Source organism: Lutra lutra, chromosome 13 (assembly GCF_902655055.1).
Source record: "Lutra lutra chromosome 13, mLutLut1.2, whole genome shotgun sequence".
In the NCBI taxonomy this organism is placed as follows: Eukaryota; Metazoa; Chordata; class Mammalia; order Carnivora; family Mustelidae; genus Lutra; species Lutra lutra.
The window spans coordinates 76,812,019-76,833,331 of NC_062290.1; the positions used below are offsets into that span (position 1 = coordinate 76,812,019).

The following is a 21,313-nucleotide window of genomic DNA, read 5'->3' on the forward strand; positions in this document are numbered from 1 at the left end:
GGTCCAGTGCCTCTAGCAAAACAAAGCATGGTCTTGGTGAATGTTGGTTTTCATTGGAGGGGGCGTGGGGCTGGGAACTCCATGACCAAGGCTGCTTTAGCTCCCCCTCATTTGGAGGCACATTTTCCATTGCTTCTAAATAGAAACTTTCAAAGAAATAAATGACCTTACACGAACACCCAGGGTCTAATCCACGGGATGTAAAGAAAAATAAAGATTTTGGTGATTGAATGAACAAGTGAATGAATATGTTCATTCCCGAAGCAGTGATTTAAATTTTGTTGTGGTTTGGACTTGTACTTTTTTAACACACTTGCTCTTTGTTTTGATGGTTTATTTTTTGGGGTTTTTTTTTTTTTTTTGGTGTTGTTGTTGTTGTTGTTTTTCCATTTAAGGATCTACCCCAAATCATAAGTCTATCAAAGGCAGAGATGAAATTTCATACGCTGTGCAAAGAGGCTTCTCTGTGTGCAAGACATGGCTCTCAAGTTCTGTTGCTGAGTTTTGTTTAGATAAATGGGGCCTCTTTGGTAACTAGCCCCTTGGCATCTCCACCCCATCAAAGCGGCAGAGTCCAACGAAAACAAGGGCTTCAGGCTAATTAGTCAGTCAATCAGGGCCTGTTATTTATAGTCATTCATGTTCAGCTTTTTTTTTTTTTTTATCCTTTCTCTTTTTTAAAAATATGCTTCTTTTAAAACTCGGGGTCTTTTCACTTCAGGGATTAGCTGAGACAATGCTGTAACCAGATCTAGGATTCCCAAGACCAGCACTCCCAGCCTGCCTTTCTTCTCCCTGTTCTGTGGGAGGTCCTGCAGGAGACGAGGCGACAAGTAAGGGCCTGACTGACCTGGATGGGTGGCTGGCCATTCCTCCTCTCCAGCTCATCTCATGGCTTTGGGATGCGAGAGAATGGGAGTCCCCACTGCTCCCTCCCCCGCCCCACTGAGAAAGGAGCATGTTCTGTATTTGAAGACTTGTCTGAACGACTGAATTCACAGTAGGCAACGGGATAGAAAATATAAACACTTTCTGATCTCCTGTTAAAACCATGTCTGTGTTCTCTTAAAAATCACAGGAAAGTCATGATTTCACAACAATAGTTGCTGAGTTTCTATCTAGACTTGTGGCTTATTTTTCAGAACACTGCTCCCCTCCTATTGCTAGGAAGTGGAAAGAACCCAGCATCTGTGAGGCACTTGCCGGAAACCAGACCCTTAAAGTTCATTGTATCCATTTAATTCCTGAGACAAGGGCTGCCCCAAGTGGCTGTGGGCGTCCCATCTTCATTCATAACGAAATTGGAATTCAGAGCAGTTAAACAGCAGCCAAGGTCATGCAGCTAAGATGTGGGAGAAGATCAGAAACCACTCAGGCCTGATATCAAAACCCTCACGCTTCGAGGTCATCACGGCTGCCTCCAACTAAATATTTAATTGAACACATTAGCATGTCTTCTTGGCAGCAACTTCGGATGCTGGGAGAGGCTTGGTTTAATGTGAGAATCAGAAGGTAAAGTCAGTCTCCTGAAAATTATCATTAGCGGGAGGCTGAAGACTTCTAACGACTTCCTGAGGTTTGTCAGGCTAGGGATATGGTAAGTGCACACCATTTGTAGGCTTTGCCATCGATCTGGGGTAATCTCAGGCAAAAAAAGGGAAAGCCGTATATTTAAGCAATTCTTAAGGTAATTCCAAGAGAGGTTAGAGGTCAAGTTCAATAAATGGGTAAGCTTTAATGAAGTTTGGATTTATCTGCTATGCTAGGTCAAACCTTCAAAATCTGTTGTAGATGTTGATTTAAGATGAAGTATTTTTTTTTTAAGAAAAAAGATAAATTACTGCATTTCTGGGGCAGGTGGCTTATAAACGGCCTTAGCATAGCATGATTTATGGACAAAATTCCTGTTCTTGGCTGTTACTACCTTAGAACTCACTCTTCAGCCAGAATCGCTAAAATATGGATCAGCCCATAAAGCTAGGCAGGGAAATCCCTGGGAACTTGACACAGCTGTCGAATACACGGTCTCCACTTCCCACAAATGGTGGCAAAATACCCCTCTTTGCTACAGGATCTGCTCCCTCTTCACTTAGATGTGTACACCTGGAGCGAAGACTGGATTTGGGGTCGAAAGCCTTCAGAACGCCTCTTGCCTTTCCCCCGCTCCCCACCTCCGAATTCTCAGCAGACAAGCAACAACCTCTGAATGAGTACCTGTCGTGACAAAGGCCGTGAGGGGCTTGGTGGGGTCCCCGGCCCAGGTGGTCCCCGCCACACTAACGTCATAGCCAGTGTTCTCCACCAAGCCCGTGACGTGAGCGTGCTGTGTGTCTCCTGAGACCGTCAGCTGCTGGGGCTCATACAGCAAGTGAGAATCGCTAACATTGACAACAATCTTTGCAAAAGGCCCGGCTCGAGCAGTCCAGGACACGTTGAAGCTGTCAGGAGTAATATTGCTAAGGATTAGCGTGCCCAACTGTGGCTCTGGCTCTGAAGCGAAAGGGACATGGGCGAAAGAGAGAGAGAGAGAGAGAGAGAGAGAGACATTATTAGAGGAAGCGACGGATCTTTCCAGAATGTGGCCATAGGACATGAAAGTGCCAATCCCTCCAAATATTTGCAGAAAGGTAGTCTATCCACCTGTGGCTACACCCGCATCGACTATAATGCTAGAGAATACACTGCTTTCTCTGCGGGCCTGGATGCACATTCTTTATAAGGACAGACATGACCATTTTCTGGCCATGTACAAAGACGAGCAAACAGGTCATTAGAACAGTAGAATATTAAGGTTGAATATTAGAATAACAGTAGAATATTAAGGTTCCATTAACAGTGGAATATTAAGGGTGCATTTCTAAGGTTTGCAGTGGGGCACTCACTCGCTCTGTAGCTGTTCTAAGAAAAACAGCTTTATAGTGAAGTATTTACGGATATTCTCTCTCACCCTAGAGACTCACAAAGCATGTTATAGCTTCTGCAATGCTCGTTCTATAAAGAAACCTCCTTAATTTTACGTAGCCCAGAATTTCATAAACTTGACTTGATGAGTGGATACGCGTTTGGAAAAATAGTCTTTGAACATCTCAAGATGCTGGCGGTCCACTGAGCACAGCTTAGAAAATGCTACTTTGAAATTTCCTTATTTCGTCTTGTTTTGATCTGTTTGGATTGTACAAATTAAAGGCTAATATCCACACAAGAGAAATTCTTCATAGTATTTAGAAACCTAAGTTTCCTATACACCATCGGGAGATCTGCACCCTACCCTATGTACTGCAAAGCTAAAATGGCTTTCACGAAATCCTTCCTGGTGTATCCAGAAGTTAAAAGAAAATTTAATGAGGTGTTGCATTTTCTGCCTAGAAAATCCACTTACTGGATAATTTGCAAAGATAGCTGGCTCCCCTGGAGGTTAGGTTTCTCTTGTCCCTTGAGGACTAGGAGATCAGGGATGAAGGGACTCATTGTTAATGTAGAGGGCCTGTACCACTAGTTTCAGCCGGGGTGTGGATGGTCTGACCTCCTCAATGCACACCTATCAAGTAATACTACCATGAAAATGAGTTCAACTCCAACTCTGTGTTAGAATGAGGCAGGGTTCTGGAGGCTTGAGGTACTGGGGCCAGCCTTTAGAGCTAGGGAGAGAAGCAGATGATTTCCTCCAGGGACTTGGGAGTTGTGTGGCTGCAGCTCCGGTGTTAAGAGGAAAGAAGGGGTACACCTGGAGAAACCTTAACTGGACAATTGCACAGTTTAATGCAATGCCAGAAAGTCTCCAAGGGTAACAAGGATCTGGCTCAGAAGCAGAACACGGCCGTAAGGGATGGCACGGGATCTCCTCCTCGGCGACTCGTTTGAGAAGCAAATGATGCTCTAATTTTTAGCCACAACCCTGGCAATTTACTTCAACCGCACTGAAGGTAGAACACCACCCCACCCCCACCCCCCAAGAGGCCTTTATTTGTTCCTTCCTTGTATTTTGCTGTGGAAGCGATCTCTCCAAGTAAGGATGCATGTTAGGACTCTTCTCATGCCACCAGACAGAGACTGGCAGTGCGAACACATTCACCATGCAGAGTAAGACCTGGGTTCTCATGGCAGCTTGGCCTCCAGCTGGCTCCCAAAGTGGGTGGCCAAGCTGAAAAGGGAAATGCAAGAAGGACCTCAGAGATAGAGAGGGAAGGCAGGGTCAGTGCTTCGTGCAAGCTGGGACATCTTTCCGTCCCTGCTTCTGATCCTTCAGACAATTCCTGGGCATGCTGTCTGCTTCCAGGAAACACGGATCTTTTCAGAAATTTAATGCTCTGAATGTTCACCACATGCACCAAGATTTGGACGCGATGACAGATGAAAGAAGACTGACAATTTGTGACAGTTGTCAGTAAATGACAAAGCATGCTTCATAGGGTAAATGTCAAAAGGGAATAGTCTGTTTGTAGGGAAGGCAAGCAAACAGAATTCTCAAGAACACGATGGGACCACTGGTTCCTCTCACGTGCGTTAGGGTCTTTTCTCTGCATGCTCCTGGCACCACTTTTCAGAATCTTGGGGGAGAGAAAGAGGTTGTAGAACATTCTGATCAGGGGACCAAAACTGGCATGCACGCACCCCTTTGAATACAACAGAGGTAAACTTTGATTAGACCACAGGCAGATGATAAAGTGGATGAAACTAGAAATGATTATTCAAGATCAAATGGAAGGATGATTTAGAAATTTAACCAAGGCAAGTCAGGTTAATTCTATAAAACACACAGAGCAACTCCAGATGTGAGTGCCTATTTAGGAAAAAGAGGGTGATGCCAAAGTTCCTTAATTTGGGGTGAGGGTTTTTCTTTTTTTTTTTTTCTTTTCTTTTCTTTCTTTCTTTCTTTCTTTTTTTTAGGTTTTGAAGCTCTGATTTGGGTGGCCCTATCAAATCTGAGAATGATCTGGAGGAATGAGGAGGATGAAAAATGGGTAATGAGTGATTTTTTTTTTTTTTTTTTTACACCCTCAGAGGAAGTTCAACGGAGAGAGACGAAGCAATTGTGGCAAGTACCTGTGGTTGCCTGGGCCGTCAGAGTCTGAACACGGTGCCCGCCAATCAGCCCATGAAGGTGGGCAGTGTAATTAGAAGAAGCATTGAGGTTGGCGATGACAGAGCTGCGAGACGCTGCGGGCAGAGAGTGTACCACTGTTTCCTGGTGGGGGTCAGAATTCCTAATTTCTATAAGAAAGCTATCAAAGGTAGCCTCCTGGGCTTTCCACGACAGAGACACACTGGCCCAGGTCACATTTGAGATAGTGAGGTGGCTAAGGAGAGGTTCGGCTACTAAAGTAAGCAGAAAACAAAGAGATATGAAAGCGTGTCAGTTTAAAACACGGTTACAGAGTCAAAAACCAAAACACATAAGACTAAATCCATGAAGTTTTAGACCTCACCCTTGGATAAAGACACAGGTCCTTTGTTGAAACCCAGTTTGTGCCATTGGAAAAGAAGAGGTGGGGTTGGGTGGTTTTCTTCCCTAGGTCTCAGTGTACTTGAATCTGGACGGGACAACCTCTCCACCACCCCCGTGACAATTTGTAGTCTCACATAAAATGAGGAAAGACCCTCCTTCAGCCATGGGTAACTTCTGTGATGGACGATTTTGATGCTATGATGTGAACTCTTTTCTGATTTACTGATTCACTGCCCCAAATGGGCTAAGAATGCTATTTTGAATGGATAAGCTTCTCCTGTCTAAATTCAGATAGAGCATGCCCTTTTGCTGCATCCCAGAGAATATCTCACATAGTATGTCTACCACAGACAGTACAAATTTAAGTAAGAGCAGCTTATGCTTTGGTTGACCAAGTTCCTTATTGAAACATGACTATTTCTATTTTTGAAATCAACCATTCACTCTCTGGGGGCAAGACAGCATGCTCAGGTCTTTGCTCCTAGAGCTGGTGATAGAATTGGGGCATTCTGGATGGCACAGCTTCCTCGTGCCCCCATCTGATTAGTAACTTGCTCTTCTTTTTTCTTTAGGACATTTTCCCAGTTGAAACAAAACAAATAGCACCAGTTTCATTAAATCATTGGGATACTTGGGTATTAGGAGGTCAACTAGGATAACACAAAATATAATTTTTAAGACCTCTTTGATTGATGCAGATGTCTTTCCAAATCAAGGACAACTCTGGTTTTTTAGGTATGGAAGGGCAGAATGCTTTTCTCCAGATTCCATTCGACAATCTGGACCAGATTAAGGCTGCTCGTGTCCTGGTCAGTAATAGATCAGGCAGGGGACTTCACGGAAATTCCCCATTGGGACCGCTGTGTGAAGAGAGTTAGGTTAAGCAGAGCTCCAGCCCTGCCTCCTGGAGAAGTTCATGAGCTATGGCCTCAGCAGGTGAGAAGGAGAGGCTTCCCCTTGCCGAGAAGACTCCAGAGACCTAGAGAGAAGGAGTCAGACATGGGAGACAGCGGATGTACCTGTGGTGGCCGAGGTGACGATCTGGGTCCGGGCACTGGGAGCGAGTCCCGAGAGGTAGATAACAAAGTGATTATTAGGGGGTAGCCCTGAGATGTGGGTGGTTCGTTCAGCACCAGAGATATTGTATTTCATCGTCTCCAAGAACCTATTGGAATCAACAATTTCAATGGTAAAGGTCTCGAAGGCCCCATCAGTGGCTGTCCAGGAGAGATTGAAGCTCTCAGGAGTTATGTCAGAAACAGTTAGGTTTCCAATTTCAGGTCCTGCGGCTGAAAAAGGGGGCAGGAGAGAAGAAAAAAAAAATTAGGGGTTAATGATCAGGCTTGTGTTTTAAGCTGAGGTTGTTAATAGAACCACGGCTGGGCAGAAGGATCTGCTAGTTCAAGGTTACGGTTGAGAGGCGGCAGGTGTTACCCGGCGGAGCCGACGGGAGCGACAGAGGGGATTTGTTAACAAGGGAAGACCAAGAAGAAGGTTGGGCATTTTCCTGCTCTGGAGCTGCCTTACGCGATCGGGCTGGCTGAGATCCTGAGTGGGAGAAGCCATATAGATGATGTCAGTGGGAACTGCGGAGCTAAGCTCAAATGTTTCGGGGAGCCCCACGGCGGGGATGCTGGCCATCGCTCAAAAGATAGGCGTGCTGGCAGCTCTCAGTCTCTTGAATTGCACTCAGGAGACCAAAAGTTGCTTGGCACCCTCCTGGGGGTGTTTTTTGCTTTGAAGGAACTCCCATCTAGTTAAATGAAGACTGAGTAACTCTGATGCTGTTACCCTCCCAAGGTGGTACCTGGAGGCTTCTGCTTTTGTGACTTAAAGGGAACAAGCAACTCATCAGCGTGGTTCTTGGTATTGTCTCTGTATATACCCCTGACGAGGGCTGGCTGTTTTCATATTCTGTTGGAAAAGCTCGTCCTCTCTTAACTGCTTCTGCATGGGCCAAGAAAGCTACTACTGCATTGCCAACCAGGAGAGCTGAGCAGAGGCAAGGGATTCAGGCCGCCCTATGCGGCCAAGAAATAGCATTTTCGTCTGGGAGACTGCCCCACCAACGCTTTGTCATGCAGCAGGAATAAACTAGGCAGAGGGCAGGCAGAAGCAAGGTGGTAAGAGCTAATATTGCTTCTCTAGCAGGGAAGGAGAAGGCCTTTCCACCCCATCAGATGTGGTGAGACACAGATCGGATGGAATTACAGCCCTTCTGCCCTCCTACCAGTTCATCAGAAACAAGACTGTTGATATCATTAAAAAGGGGGAAAAAAAACGCACACATAAAAGTACTAAGGGCACCCAAACCACAAGGTCTGCAGGAAAGATCAGAAATGGCAAGTGATTTCTCTTGCTTTCTGGGGAGGGATGATTTATGATCCCTATGTCAGATCAAAGGACCCTGGGTCCATCCTGGGTAGCCTCAGTTGCAATTCCTGGGCGTTTCAAGGTCATCATTCACACAGTGGCTGTCTGTATTATGTTTGTCTCAGCAAGGATTATTGACATGATTAAGGCTAAAATGCAGAGCGATGCTTTTGCTAGAATCAGGGAGATTGTATGGGTTTGCACGGAAGTTTAGTTGCAGTAACTATCTAAAAATGGGGCAAGCACCTGCAGAACCAAACGCGATGGCCTCTGCTGAGCTTCTACTCAGTGGAGGCATGGAGGAAGGGGAGCAAAGGTAAACAGTGTTTGGGAAGGCTGCTCACTGTGGCAGACTCCTGGGGGCCACTGAATGCCTTGCCACTTTGCCAGCTGCAGCAGAGTGATGAGTAGAGTTTAATGCACCTTCCTGGGTTGGCCCTTGGGGTATGCCCCGTGGAGGCCAACACTCCAGGGAGCACCTCTTGATTAAAAGAGCAAAAAGGGCATCAGGTCTTTGACATTCATAGCCTGGGACATTCCTTGCTTCGAATGCTGCTGTGTGGACTTCTCCTAATGAATGGCTTTTTCTTTGGTACTGTCTCTAGTCATAATTGTGTGATTTTTTTTTTTTTTTCCTTCCCTTTTTGGTCTAGCTAATTTGGTGTCCTAACAATGACTCAGTATCTGAGAGAAGTGCCCGGAGGAGGTTAATTCAGTTCTCTTATTATACTCAGTGCATTTTAAAGAAACATTTAAATTAAAACATTTCTTTTAAATGCAAGAACCACAGAACCCATACCCTTGAGGGATCTGGGATCGTAAAGTACTGGTTACCAACTAGCAAAAGGACTCTCTAAAGTAAATAATCTGTGCTCTACCAGAACTCACACACGGCGAGGGGAGGGGACAGCTTTTAGTTCTATTCCAGCCCTGGAGAAGAGAATTAAAACCATCAGGCTGTCTCCTGAAACAGAATGCCATCATTTGGAAAGAGAGGGAGTGGTAGGACTAGGTAAAGGCTGGGAGAGGCTAGAGGCTGGAGGTCAGAAAAGGCAATGGCTCTATCATTCATTCTCGAAATGGCCGGGGCTTGTAGACCGAGGCACAGCTCCCAGGGCTGTCGCTCAGCATGCATGAGCAGCTGTTAAGAGGCAGAAGGAAGAACTCAGGGAGAGAAGCTGACTTTCCGCAGAGTCTCTTGGAGAAGAAGCAGGCGCCTTGGGGAGGGGCATCGGCAGTGGGAAGGAAGGTACCTGTGGAGGCCTCGGCAGAGAGCACCGGTGTCCTATAGCCCCTGATCACCCCATAGATGGTGACTCTATACAGGGTGGCGGCCTTGAGGCCTGGGACGTCCACAGCCCGCAGGCTGCCGGGCACCGTGAGGTTCTGAGCTGCCTCCACCCCGTTGGCCTCCTGCACCTGAATGACAAAGTGCTCATAGGCCTGGTCAGTTGCGGTCCAGTTGAGTTGGAGGCCATCCCAGCCAACCTCGGTCACGGCTAAGTCCCCAAGCTGGGGGAGCTCCTCTGAAGAAGGACAGAGAGGTATCGGTCAGTTCCGCGAAGCACAAAAGGAAGAAACCAAAACGTCCCACAGCCCAGCTCTACGCAAGACAGAAAGAGGTGGGAGAGTATTCCTGGGCATGTGTGGTCCTTCTTGGTCTCTGGGCATTTATTTCCAGCTTGAACACCTGTAACCTGCCCACAGCTTTCTTTAGGAGTTGCAAATGGCCAGAAAGGGGAAGACCTGCACGGCTCACTGAGGGAGCAATGCTGTCCAGCGGACCACTGAACAACCCACCTGGGAGGGCTCTCGGCATGCAGGGTCAAAACCCACAGGGCAGCTGGCAAAGTGGGACTGCGGGTCAGTGTAAGGAGGGCAGGGATGGTTAAAAGTGAAGGCTTTGCAGGCGTCTGGGCCTTGGTTGGAACTCCAACAATGGTATTTAACCACCGGCGAGTCTTGGACCTATCACGCAGCTCGTCCCTGAGTCTCACTCTCTTCATCTATAGAGGGAGAGGACAGTGCCCTGTCATTGGACTGTGTGATGCTTAAAGACCATTTACAACCCCCCTGAGGGTCATACCTGACCCACGGTGAGTGCCCCATAAGCGGCAGCACAACAAACACATCACTGTTCAGATGTTTCCCCTTGGAGCTTCTCAGCGGTACTGGAAACAACTGTCTGCCTCGTTTCATGACTTCACGTTGGAGAGACTGTCCAATTTCTGGCCACCTGCTATTGGACTGGCGTTATAGAGTGTACGCTGTCTCGGTCTGGACAAGTCTGCTGTTTTATCCCTGGACTTGACTTGGCTTTCAGGGATCAAATGTTCTGTGCTGGAATCTTGGCTCAGTTCTTCCCCTCCCACCTTCCGCGAGTACTTTGTGCCTGGATGAGGAATGTCTGCACCATGGAGCAAAGCCATTTGTGCGAAATGAGGGCCCACTTTTAATTAAAAGTGATTATGTTTTGCTTGGTAAGTGGTGCAGAGCAGGGCCCACTATCTATCTTTCCACCACGTAGGAAGGACAGTTAATGTAGTTCTCATTGCAGATTTAGGAAGTCTGGATTCTGAACATGGCAAAGCCCACTGCCGAAGGGAACACTTCTGAGGATAAAATGCAACCCCAGGCTCTTCTCCTTTTAAAGGCTGAAGGGCCATGGATTCGAAGTTAGAAAAGGAATTATCTATAGGAATTTCAGCCACAAAAGGTGCCCCTGAAGTACTTATTCTTAGATATTTCAGGACTCAGTGGTGAGTCTGAGCACACTCAGCCTGTTAGAGGGGCTGATTCAAGCCATACCACATGACCGTGATGCTTCTGGGGGCTATCCGTGCAGGAAGGGCCCTCTGCCTCCCTCGCTCACTGAGAAGAGCTATCCATTTATCTGTTGTGGAGTGGGGTTCCTGGTGAGATTTCATGTGCAAAAGGAGTTCTGTTGCTCAAAACAAAAGTTTACATACTACAGATAGAGACCGCTAGCATCCCGTATCCAGACCACACGGGCCTCAAAAGCCCCTTTGCTCCTTTGGTCTGAAGATATTTCAAGCAGCACAGGACCATATAACCTGGCCAGCTTTGGTGGATTGTGACATCACCTTTCTCATTTTTGGAATCCTTCTCGCGAGGACCAAATTTATTTGGTATATGTGAGCAAGAAGAACAAATTATTTGAATGAGGTTATATGGGTGGTATTATCAAAACACAGGACGTATAGCAAAGGGCATGGGCTGAGGGCACAGCATAAAAACCCACCAAAAATTTGGCTCATTTGCCCCCTTTCAGGCTGTTTCTAAAAACCTCACAAACAGCACAGAATTTTCCTATAACAGATGCAACAGCATATTTCCAGGGGACAAATTGAGATAAATTGTTTTTCCTCTCCACACTGAATGAAAAACACTGGAGTCAAATGTGACTGCTGCTCTCTTTTGGAAATGTGCGGGCTGCCCTGAGTGTCTGTTAAGGAGAGAGTGAGAGACTCAGATAGTTTCAGCTGAAGATGGCCAGATCATTTCAAAGGTTATCCCATGGACACATGACTACCCGTTGGACGGCAATCAGTGACTCTGAGGCTACTCATGATAAGATTTCTCTAGAAACTTTTGACCTTATTCTTGTACCACAGCCCTACCGTTTCTGCTATTTTCATTATGATACGTTGCTGCCTGATGTATTAACCTATTTGCTGTTCAGTATTTCCTACAGGATGGGAGCTTAACTAAGCACTTTCGGTCATGGTTTCATTCACTTTTCAGGACAACGTTTTGAGGTGGGGTATTATCTCTGAACTGAAGGTGAGGAAAGAAGGCTCAGACATGTCAAACGACAGACCCAAGAGCATTCAGCCAGGAAAGCAGACTTCCAACCCAGACCTTCCTGAGTTAGAACTTGCATTCGCACTGCCTGTCAGGAGCATGGAGATGAAACTATGACGCTTGGGGAATGTTCTCTATCCCAAAAGGAGGTTGGCTCAGTCAAGTCCCTGGTGTGGGAGGATGGTCCTATACCTGTGATGGCCTCCACAACAAGAGGTGGAGTGCTGCGGCCTCTGACCTCGCCATGCAGGGTGATTGTGTAAGGAGTCCCAGCCTTGAGGCCCGGGATTTCCACGGAGCGCAGGTTCCCGGGAACCGTGAGACTGTGAGCTTCTTTGGCCTGGTCAGCCTCCTGGATCTCAATGATAAACTGCTCATAGATCCCATCGGGGGCCGTCCAGTCCAGACTGAGGCCATGCCAGCCGACCTTGGTCACTGTGAGGTTTCCCAGATCTGGAACCTCTTCTGCATGAGGACACAGAGTTGCCGAGTTACTAAAAAAAGGAACTGCATTCGAGGATTCGGGTAAGATGACCCTCGCCAGGCCGAGGCTGGGCGGAGTCGTCTGGTGAGTGTTGATTACAGATGCGTGATTTACAGCAGGTATGGAGCATGCTCTAACTGTGGGCACTAAAGCCAGGGTTTTTCTCTTCAGTCTCCGGGAATGAAAGACAGTTCTAGGAATTGTTCATAACTTCCATGCTTAACATATAAATGGGGCTTTAGGGAATCTTTTAGTGTGTTCTTAAAATGAGCTCACACCAGTTTTTTTTTCTGTTCACTTGCAAAGTGTGCTTTCCAACTCCTTAGCTATTATGATTGAAACTTGCTTTGAAAGAAAAGTCACCTCTCACTTTTGTAAGGGAAGAGTAGGTGGAATTTTCCATGGAATTGGCTACCATGCTGGACCAGGACATGTCCAAATAAGGGCTAGGACATTTGGAGGGAAGTGGGAATGATTCACCGGTGTTCCCCTGTGGCGGGGGGTGGTGGCTGAGCCCAGCTTACAGCAGGAAGAGCTCGGATGCCCCCTGAGCAGAGACAAGGGGAGGAAGCAGATTAACGGACTGGTCTAGAATACCTGTCAAGACTTCAACAGAGAGAGGAGTGGTGCTGAAGTCCCGCGTGACCCCACGGATGGTGACACTATAGTGAGTGGCTGCTTTGAGCCCAGGCAGGTCCACGGACCTCAGTCCTCCCGGGACTGTGAGGTTCTGGGCCGCCTCGACCGCATCGGTCTCCTGCACCTGAATGAAAAACTGTTCATAGGCTCCTTCCGGAGCAGTCCAGTTGAGCCTGAGGGCATCCCAGCGCACCTTGGACACAGCAACCTCTCCCAGACCGGGAGTTTCCCCTGCAGAAGGACAAAGAACGAGTTTCATGATCAAATCACACAGCAAGATGAGGGAACCTTGAACACCTGAGTAGACTTCATATTACTGAAAAATACAGGACTTTCTCTAGACAAACATGCATCGTGCAACTTCCTGAATTTGAGAAAGCGAGCAAAGAGCATGAGGGCTAGAAAAATATTAGTATTATTTATAATTATATAATATATTTATAATAATATAATATAATAATTATATAATTATAAATATATTATATATATTATTATATTTATATTTAATGAAATATCTTATTTCATTAAAGAGTTGCCCCAACCCTCAGTGCGCAGGGAGATTAATGTTCTGATTTTTTTTTTTTTCTCTTAAATATAATGTCTTCACATCCCTTCCTGGGAGGGAGTCCATGAAGCTCACGACCCCGCCGCTGGGGCTGTGTGTATCGTCCCCAGGCAGGGCTCTGCGCAACCCCAAAGGGTGTTGTTCACATGGGGTGCGCTGTCAAAGGTGCCCCCGGAGTCGTACAGCCTGACGGCTCCCCTTTATGAGACACCACAGCACTATGACCTGGGGCAGACCAAGTCCATTCAGAAGTGAGTCGTGTCTGATGAGCCGTGGGTGGTTTCCTGTTAGGGACAGCAGGAGCTAGAAATGGAAGCATGAGAGAGAGGTACCTGTGGAGGCCTCGGCAGAGAGCACCGGTGTCCTATAGCCCCTGATCACCCCATAGATGGTGACTCTATACAGGGTGGCGGCCTTGAGGCCTGGGACGTCCACAGCCCGCAGGCTGCCGGGCACCGTGAGGTTCTGAGCTGCCTCCACCCCGTTGGCCTCCTGCACCTGAATGACAAAGTGCTCATAGGCCTGGTCAGTTGCGGTCCAGTTGAGTTGGAGGCCATCCCAGCCAACCTCGGTCACGGTGAGGTTTTCCAGTTCAGGGGTATGGCCTGAATAATGACAGAGATGGGTCAGTTAAACCCTTCCTCAAATTCCTTTCCTTCTGGGAACCCAGAAATGGCAAAGTCATTGCCAACGCTGAAAAGGCCTGCCGTGGGGGCTGGGGTGGGGCCGATCGCCATGTTTCTCTCAATGTAAGCCCCAGCACTATGGCCGCCATCAAAACATCAACAGAAAACTCAGTATAATACTTATTTTTCCCTGTTGCCTCTTTGCCTGTGTCTTTCGGAAATGGCATTTTCCTCCTGACCAGCGTCCTGTGGATCTAGAAAACTCTACACATCCATGTTTGTAGTGTTCTAGGCTTTGGTTTCCATCATGGAAAGTGTCTGTCATCGTAAGGATGAGCCCATAAGGAACAGCCTCCAGGCATTCCCAGGATGCTGGGTCTAAGCTGCTCAGCCTTCTGCATTTTGAGAAAATTGGATCTTGCTTCCTCAGTCTCATCTAGAAGATCTGTTTTATAGTCTCTATGCTGGGATTTTTTGTCAGTTCCGGGGGCTCAAGTCAGTTTACATAAAACCACTTTAGGAAGATCAGAGATAAATGAACACGGTCCAAGTAAGGTTGTACTAAGGAAGGGGAGGAGTCTTTGCAAAACAGTCCCTTACTGGAGAGAAAGACTGAGGCCTGGGACAAACAGAGCTTATTAAGCTCAATTAAAAGCAAAGGTGCCATCTTCAATCATCTCCTGTACACACAAAGTACAGCAATAACACACCTGTCTGAATATGCCTTCCCGGTGACAATTCACCCAGGGCGGAGCTTAAGTGGGCTTTTCATGACCTAGGAATAAAGGACTTTCTCTAGAAAGGGATCCTGTAAACAACACAGCAAGAACTGCCTTGAGCTCATTTAAAAGAACAAATTGTTTCTCCATTTATGCCTCCCATTGGCTGCTAGTTTCAAAAGAGCCCTATGTGCCCATTACAGGACACTTCTAACCTGAAAATCCTAGCTTGACTGGATGGAAGACATCCTTTCTGAGGGAAAAAATCTTTATTTTCAAGAATCTATTTAATTCAGACTTTTCCAAGTTCTGGGAAAAGTTCTTCCTTAGTGTTTCACATTGACAAAGCCTGCACTCCAGCAAATCTTATTTGATCTGAACAGGGGTCTGCAAACTATGAGCCGAGGGCCAAGTCTGGCCTGTTGCCTACTTTGGTAATGAACTGTTAACAAGAGTTTTTTATAGTTTTCAATGGTTGGGGGCAAAAATCCAAAAAGAAGAATATTTCATAATATATGAAAATACAAATGAAATTCAAATTTTGGTGTATAAATAAAGTTTTATTGGAACAGCCATGCTTGTTCATTCATGTATTGTTGATGGCTGCTTTTGTGCTACAGGGGTCCTTGAATAGTTGTGACAGAAAACTTATGGCCTGAAAAGTCTAAAATATTTACTCTCTGGCCCTTTACAGAAAATGTTGGCCATGCTTCATCTTGAACTCCACTCTACGGGCTCCTCATATAACGCAAATTTATGCCCTGAAGCTTACCTGAAGCAGTTCTTAACCACACAAATGTGATATTGATCAGAAAGAGAGGACCCAATGCATCTCATTTTGGGGAAAGAAAGGGAAAGTCAGCCATCCTTAAACCCACTGGCCCTTGTGAGGCCAAAAGCACTGCTACTGATGTAACAGTTGTCTCCTTGATCTTGGGATTTAGGCACAACTAAAATCAAGAGTGTGTCCTTTTCAAATATTCTAGTAGTCCTCATGCATTTAGAGATATAGGACAAAAACCAATCTAAGCCACACTTCAAGGGTAGGGAGATTAATCCTATCATCCACACATGCCCCCTGTGACTCATCCCACTTTCCTCTCCTTTTCTCCTGCTGTCAAAACTGCTTGTGAGGAGCTTGGATGGCACTGACAATTTTCCTCTTTATGTGAATTAAGTCACCATCTCTCCTTCTCAGCTAACTGCTTTTTAAGCTGTCTTTCTAATTCAGACATAAAGCCTTTTTTATTTTTTCCCATGAAAACAATGTCAAGAACCATTGTTGCAGGGAAGGTGAGGCGAGTTACCTAACTGGGGTGGGGAGGAGTGGGTCAGGGATGGTTTAGGAAAGCTCTTGCAGTAAAGATGGATGCAGAAAGGACAGGAGAGGATGCGCAGTGGGAACTATCCCTTCCTGAGGAGAACCATCTCTTCTCTCTAGAATGTTTTTTTTTTATGCCACTGACACTATTGTATGACACCTCTCACGTCCTGCTCCCTCCATTCTTATAGCTGACAGATGACTTCCACATAACATCATGTTGCTCAGTAAATAGTAATAATCAGGGTGATGTTTCCACCAAAACATTTGACTATCCTTCTACTTTTTTTTTTTTTTAACAAGCAGGTCAAGGAAGAGTATCAGTTTATCTTTAGTGAGCCATGCTCTGACTGTTTCTGTCATGGGTGCTATTGGCATCCCCTACCCCCACCCTTTCTCACTAAACAAATGCCAGTCAGATAAGTGAAAGGTATAACTTCAGTGAATAGAATTGAGATAAATTGAAGGGATAATTATGAAATTAGAGGGAATGCTACAAACAAAAATACAGTGGACAATAGCTGAGGTGGGGACTAAGAAGTTTCACATAAATGCAAACTCTACATTTCAACAGCAAATGACACATTGGTGGCCTTACTGTCCCCAAAGCCCAGTGTTTCCGCTGTGTTGTTCCACGCTGCATTTCTTGGCATTTCTTTATGAAAAGGCTGTTGTCTTTTTCTTACAGCTGTGCACTGGCATCTACCCTCTGAACAATGTCAGTGGGCCTGGGAAATCAGAATTTCGAAATCCCATTTCTATGCTCAGGGTGGGTTGACCAGCTGGCCTGGAGGAATTTCTGGCTGTGCCAACTTTAAACCTTCAGATGTGCCAGCTTTAAATCTTCCACCATCTTGTAGATGGTGATTACCAAGTGCTAGCTAATTAGGAATTCACTTGAGGCATTCACTGATGGGAGAGAGTGATTCTCCCAAAGCAGGTGGATGGCCAAATTCAAGCCTGAGGACCCAAAGGGTAGAGTTAATTGCTTTGATCTCACCTTGCAAAGTCAAGATAATTAAAATTAAATGCATTGCCTGCCTTAAAACTTTTCAGTGACTCTTTATCACTGTCAAGAATGGAGTCCAAACCCCTTAGCACGATATTCACTGCCCTTCGTAGACAGTCTCTGATGATGTCTCAAACCCCCTACCTTGCTGTGCTCCTACTCTATCTTAGGGCAGGACTGGAAAGCCTGTGTTTCACTAGTAGGAAGTGGCTCATGTCTTCTCACATGCTGTTCCTCCTGCTGGAAATGTCATTACCCCCTTCTGCACTTCCTTTCCTCTTTGGAGACTCAGCCAAGTGTCACGTCTTCCAAAAGGCCTTCTCTGGTATCCATCTTTCCCTTTGCTCAGGTCTGGAATGGATCCTTGTTTCTGCTCCCATAGCTTCCCAAACTTCCCTCTAAAACAGACTAGTTATAGTCTTATAATTTTGGTTTCGGTTCTTTCTTTCTCACTGCAGTGTGCCTCACTGTGTGCCTTCCTGTTCTACAGAGACACCAGCATTGCCCGACCTATAGCAGTTAAGTAATAAATATTTGTTGGAGGGTTAAATATTTGAATAAATTCGGTTTGCTCCATGAATAAATCAAAACGGTATCACAGCAGAATGTTCCCTGTTACTTGCAGCTGTGACTACAAGCAAAATGCCACCGTTCTGCTTTCCAAACCTATGAGAACTACCGGGGTATCACAGATGAGTTCCTATGCTGGTAAGGAAAGATGCTTTCTTGGCCTTGTGTTTTTCATATTCTCTCTGCTCTATGTCCCTCGTGCTCACAGCAAATTCATGGCCTCCACTTTAAGTGGGGTTTCATTGAGTTTATCAAAATATAAATGCAGGGTGTGGAGCATGGGGGAGATGCCTGGCACACATTAATTTTCCTCAACTTTAATGGGCTTCTACCTTTCTCTCTTTCCTTCTCTCTCTCCCTCCCTCCCTCTCCCGATCCTCCCTCCTTTCCTTTCTCCTTCCCTCCTCTCTTTCCTTCCTTTTCTATCTAGAGTAGGCTTAACTGAAGACAACAGAGTAACTTTTCTTCCCTTAATCCTGAACAGAGGGAATTTGGGCTGTTAATGCAGAAGTAGAAGGAAAAGACCAGGAGATTCAATGGAAACATTACCACTCTGGAGTAGCTAGGGTTCCCAAAGCCTCATGAAGCATATGTCTTATGCTTGGCCCTGTCTAAGGCATTGGGGATGATGCAGCACATCACTAGATAAAGGGGACAGAGTCTTTACATTCTGGTCTGTAGTAGGAGGCAGGTCATAGGCAAATAAACCAACTTCTGAAAAATATCAGGGCAGGTAAGGAATTCTGCAGCAGCATGAAGGAGTCAGTCAGGATGGAAACACCATTTCAGATTGGTGGCCAGAGAAGTCTGCTGAGAAATCACTTGAGCTAAATAAAATGAGGGGGATGCCAATGAATAACCGGGAGAGGAGTGGTATTTGGACAGTAGAAATAGCATGTGCAAATGCCCTGAGGTAGGAGCAGGCTTGGTATACTCAAGGAACAGCAGGAAGGCCAGGGTGACCAGGGTGAAATGAACAAGGGGATAAATGGTGGGAGTGAGGTCAGAGAGACTGGAAGGAACAGATCCTTTAGGGCCACGTAGGCTGTGGTAGGGTCTCTGGATTTTATTTCAGGTGTGATGGGCAGCTGGCTTACACATACTTTTAATTTGGTTCTGCGTCAAGGAAAAAGTTTGCCCTTTGGCTCATTTCCATGGTTAGAGCTCTGGAATTCCCTGGGGAAAAACTGCTCTGGGGACAGCCAATTCCACATCTTCTCCATAAGACCCCTTTGCAGACTTGTGCTCTTACCCAGTGATGGGGCTGCTTGAGTGGTTTGAGCATCCAATCTTGGTTTCAGCTCAAGTCATGATCTCAAGACTGTGGGATCCAGCCCTGTATCAGAGGCTCTGCACTCAGCATGGAGTCTGCTTGAGATTCTCTCTCCTGCTCTGTCTCCCTCTGCCCCTCCTGCTCTGTCTCCCTCTGCCCCTCCTGCTCATGCCCTCTCCTTCAAATAAATAAACAAATATTTAAAAAAAGGAAATTAAAAAAAAAAGGAATCTAGCAATGCAGAATGGGGAGTCTCTTGCTTCTGAGGTTTGAACCTATGGGCCTGTGACATCTTGGGACTCAAAATCCCGTAAGTACACTTGCTCAGGAGGTCCCGTGTGATATGTTTCTTTCTTCTTCTCATAGGTATGAGGTCAAGCCTATATTTGTACTTATTTCCATAATCTTCAGCACAGTCCTGTTTGCCTTTACGTGTCTGCTCAAGAGTTTCCACCCATCTCAAGCCTTTCCTGATGCCCAGAAATCATCCCATGTTCCTGCTGAACTCTCTGTTCCCCCAGCTTTAGCAAATGGAGTGTTGTGTTGTCGGGCTGTGTATCAGCAAGTTCCTCAGCAGCACACATCTATCCTAATCCTAATTGATCTAGAATCCCTAGAACTTAGTGCACAGATTTCAGCTGTAAACATTACCGATCAAGTAACGTAGAAGACTTGAAAAGATAGAATTCGAGAGAAGGAAAGAGATGTCCACCTCACTTTTAATGAAATAAAACTGTCCTATGGAGAAAGCCCTATGGAAAAATATTCTGGAGACCATGGGGGAAGAGCCAATAAAAGGGACTCTGCACATTTTTTTTTCCCTGAAATGAAAGATGTCTTTAAATAGACAACGTGATTTTTTGGAAACCATATTAAGGATGTGTGGTGGAGGAAATGAAACCACTGAGTCTTTGGGATGCCAAAACTGGGCTTTTAGTTGGAGACAAAGTAATCTCAGCCTGTGGTTCACTTGAAAACTTTTGTCTTCCTGAGCTGCTGAGGTCTGGGGCTTCTCTGCTGGAGACAGGAGATAACCTACCTACAGCCAGAGAGTAAAACGGAGTGAAATGGAGTAGAGATAGAAAATCTTTGCTATAGCATTTGTCAAATGCAAGGAAAAGTGGGAAGAGAGAGAGAGAGAGAGAAGGAAGAGGAGGAGAGGAAGTAGGAAGAACAAAGAGAAAGAAATGTCTTCTCTCTTGTTTTTCAGGTTCATTTGCTGTCCCTTGACACCTTCTGACAAGCTCATGATTATAAAGTTGAAACACTCAAATCTCTACCAGAGATCTATTTCTTCTGGATTCTATGTTGCCCCTCCTTACCTAGGATTGAACTGTCCCTCCAGAATGCCTTGATGGTCATCTCATAGATGGGTGGGAAGCAGTGCAAAGTTAACAGAATTGACCACTTGAGCTCACTTGAGACTCTGTGAAGAGGCTGCTCTTTGTCTACCAATAATCCCTTCTCTCTCTATTATAAACAACCATAATTTTATGTGGGCAGCAACAAGCTGAGCCAGAAGACTACTTTTCCTAGACTTGCTTATAGGGTAGAGTAGCCCATGAAATATGAGTAGTAGTCAATGGTGAAGTTTCCAGAAAGACTCTTCTAGGAGGTACTCCTTCTTGGTTTTGTTTCTTCCTCCTTCGGGCTGCCTAGAACACAGATGTGAAGGCTGTACTGTGGCAGCCATATTGTGACATGGAAGTGACTTTGGGAATGGAGCTGAGGACTAAGAATGGTGGAACAGAAAAAGAGAAGGAGACCAAGTCCCTGATAACTTGGCACTATTACCCAAGACCTGAACCACCTAGCTTCAGATTTACCTTATGAGAAACCAACTTCCATTTTGCTGAAGTGACTGTTTTTTGAGTTCTCTGTTATTTGCGAGGGAAGGTACTCATAAATGACGAAGACTCTTCAAGGCCATTTCCAGATTTGCCCATCATTACGACTTCTTTTCTGCTTATCGAGATTGAGTTGGACTAACAACTCTGCCGTGACACTTTCTCCAGCTGACCCTGATTCTCCCAATCACCCCCTTTCCGTGATGGCGTTCAATCTAATATTCCCACTGTCTAATTTTCCCCACAGACAGTGAGCAGGAGCACATGAGTGAAAATAACAATGCTAAGTACAGGACTCACTTTCCCCTCAGATATCAACGCACTACAATGTACTGAGTGGGTTTTCTCAATAAAGACTAAATTGAGACTAAAGACTTTCCTTGTCAAGCCCTGAAGAATTAACATTTTTCACCCATACCTCTTGAATAGTTTGGGGCCACAATTCTATGCACATATTTTTCATACTGGAAGAATGGATTTTTTTTTCTGATTATTTTTTTCAACTTAGCCACTGAGGAACTATGGCAACAGGTACCAGGAACAGGATATTGGGCTAGAAGGAACACCACACTTCAGGATTTAGCTGTCATGGAATAAAGAAGTTTGCCTCTTAGAG

The 21,313-nt window shown here is 45.8% G+C and overlaps 1 protein-coding gene and 1 long non-coding RNA gene across 15 annotated transcripts in view; one reads left to right on the forward strand and one right to left on the reverse strand.

Annotated features, from left to right (window-relative positions):
- TNC (tenascin C) overlaps positions 1 to 21,313 on the reverse strand; it is a 93,314-nt gene that overhangs the window by 27,541 nt on the left and 44,460 nt on the right. For 3 of the 14 annotated variants that reach the window (XM_047699926.1, XM_047699936.1, XM_047699930.1), the window contains exons 11-15: positions 13,665 to 13,937; positions 12,726 to 12,998; positions 11,837 to 12,109; positions 9,073 to 9,345; positions 6,466 to 6,735 (exon numbers count right to left, since the gene is read on the reverse strand). The exons of 2 other annotated variants lie outside the window; for them this stretch is intronic. In XM_047699926.1, coding sequence (XP_047555882.1) covers positions 6,466 to 6,735; positions 9,073 to 9,345; positions 11,837 to 12,109; positions 12,726 to 12,998; positions 13,665 to 13,937 — 1,362 coding nt within the window. Of the gene's footprint in view, positions 1 to 2,214; positions 2,491 to 5,043; positions 5,317 to 6,465; positions 6,736 to 9,072; positions 9,346 to 11,836; positions 12,110 to 12,725; positions 12,999 to 13,664; positions 13,938 to 21,313 lie in introns of all 14 variants that reach the window. 9 more of the 14 variants (XM_047699929.1, XM_047699935.1, XM_047699924.1 and 6 more) reach the window with 8 other exon arrangements.
- Positions 17,635 to 21,064, forward strand: LOC125083412 (uncharacterized). The gene is made up of 2 exons (XR_007122269.1): positions 17,635 to 17,715; positions 20,061 to 21,064. It is a non-coding gene; the product is annotated as an uncharacterized LOC125083412 (long non-coding RNA).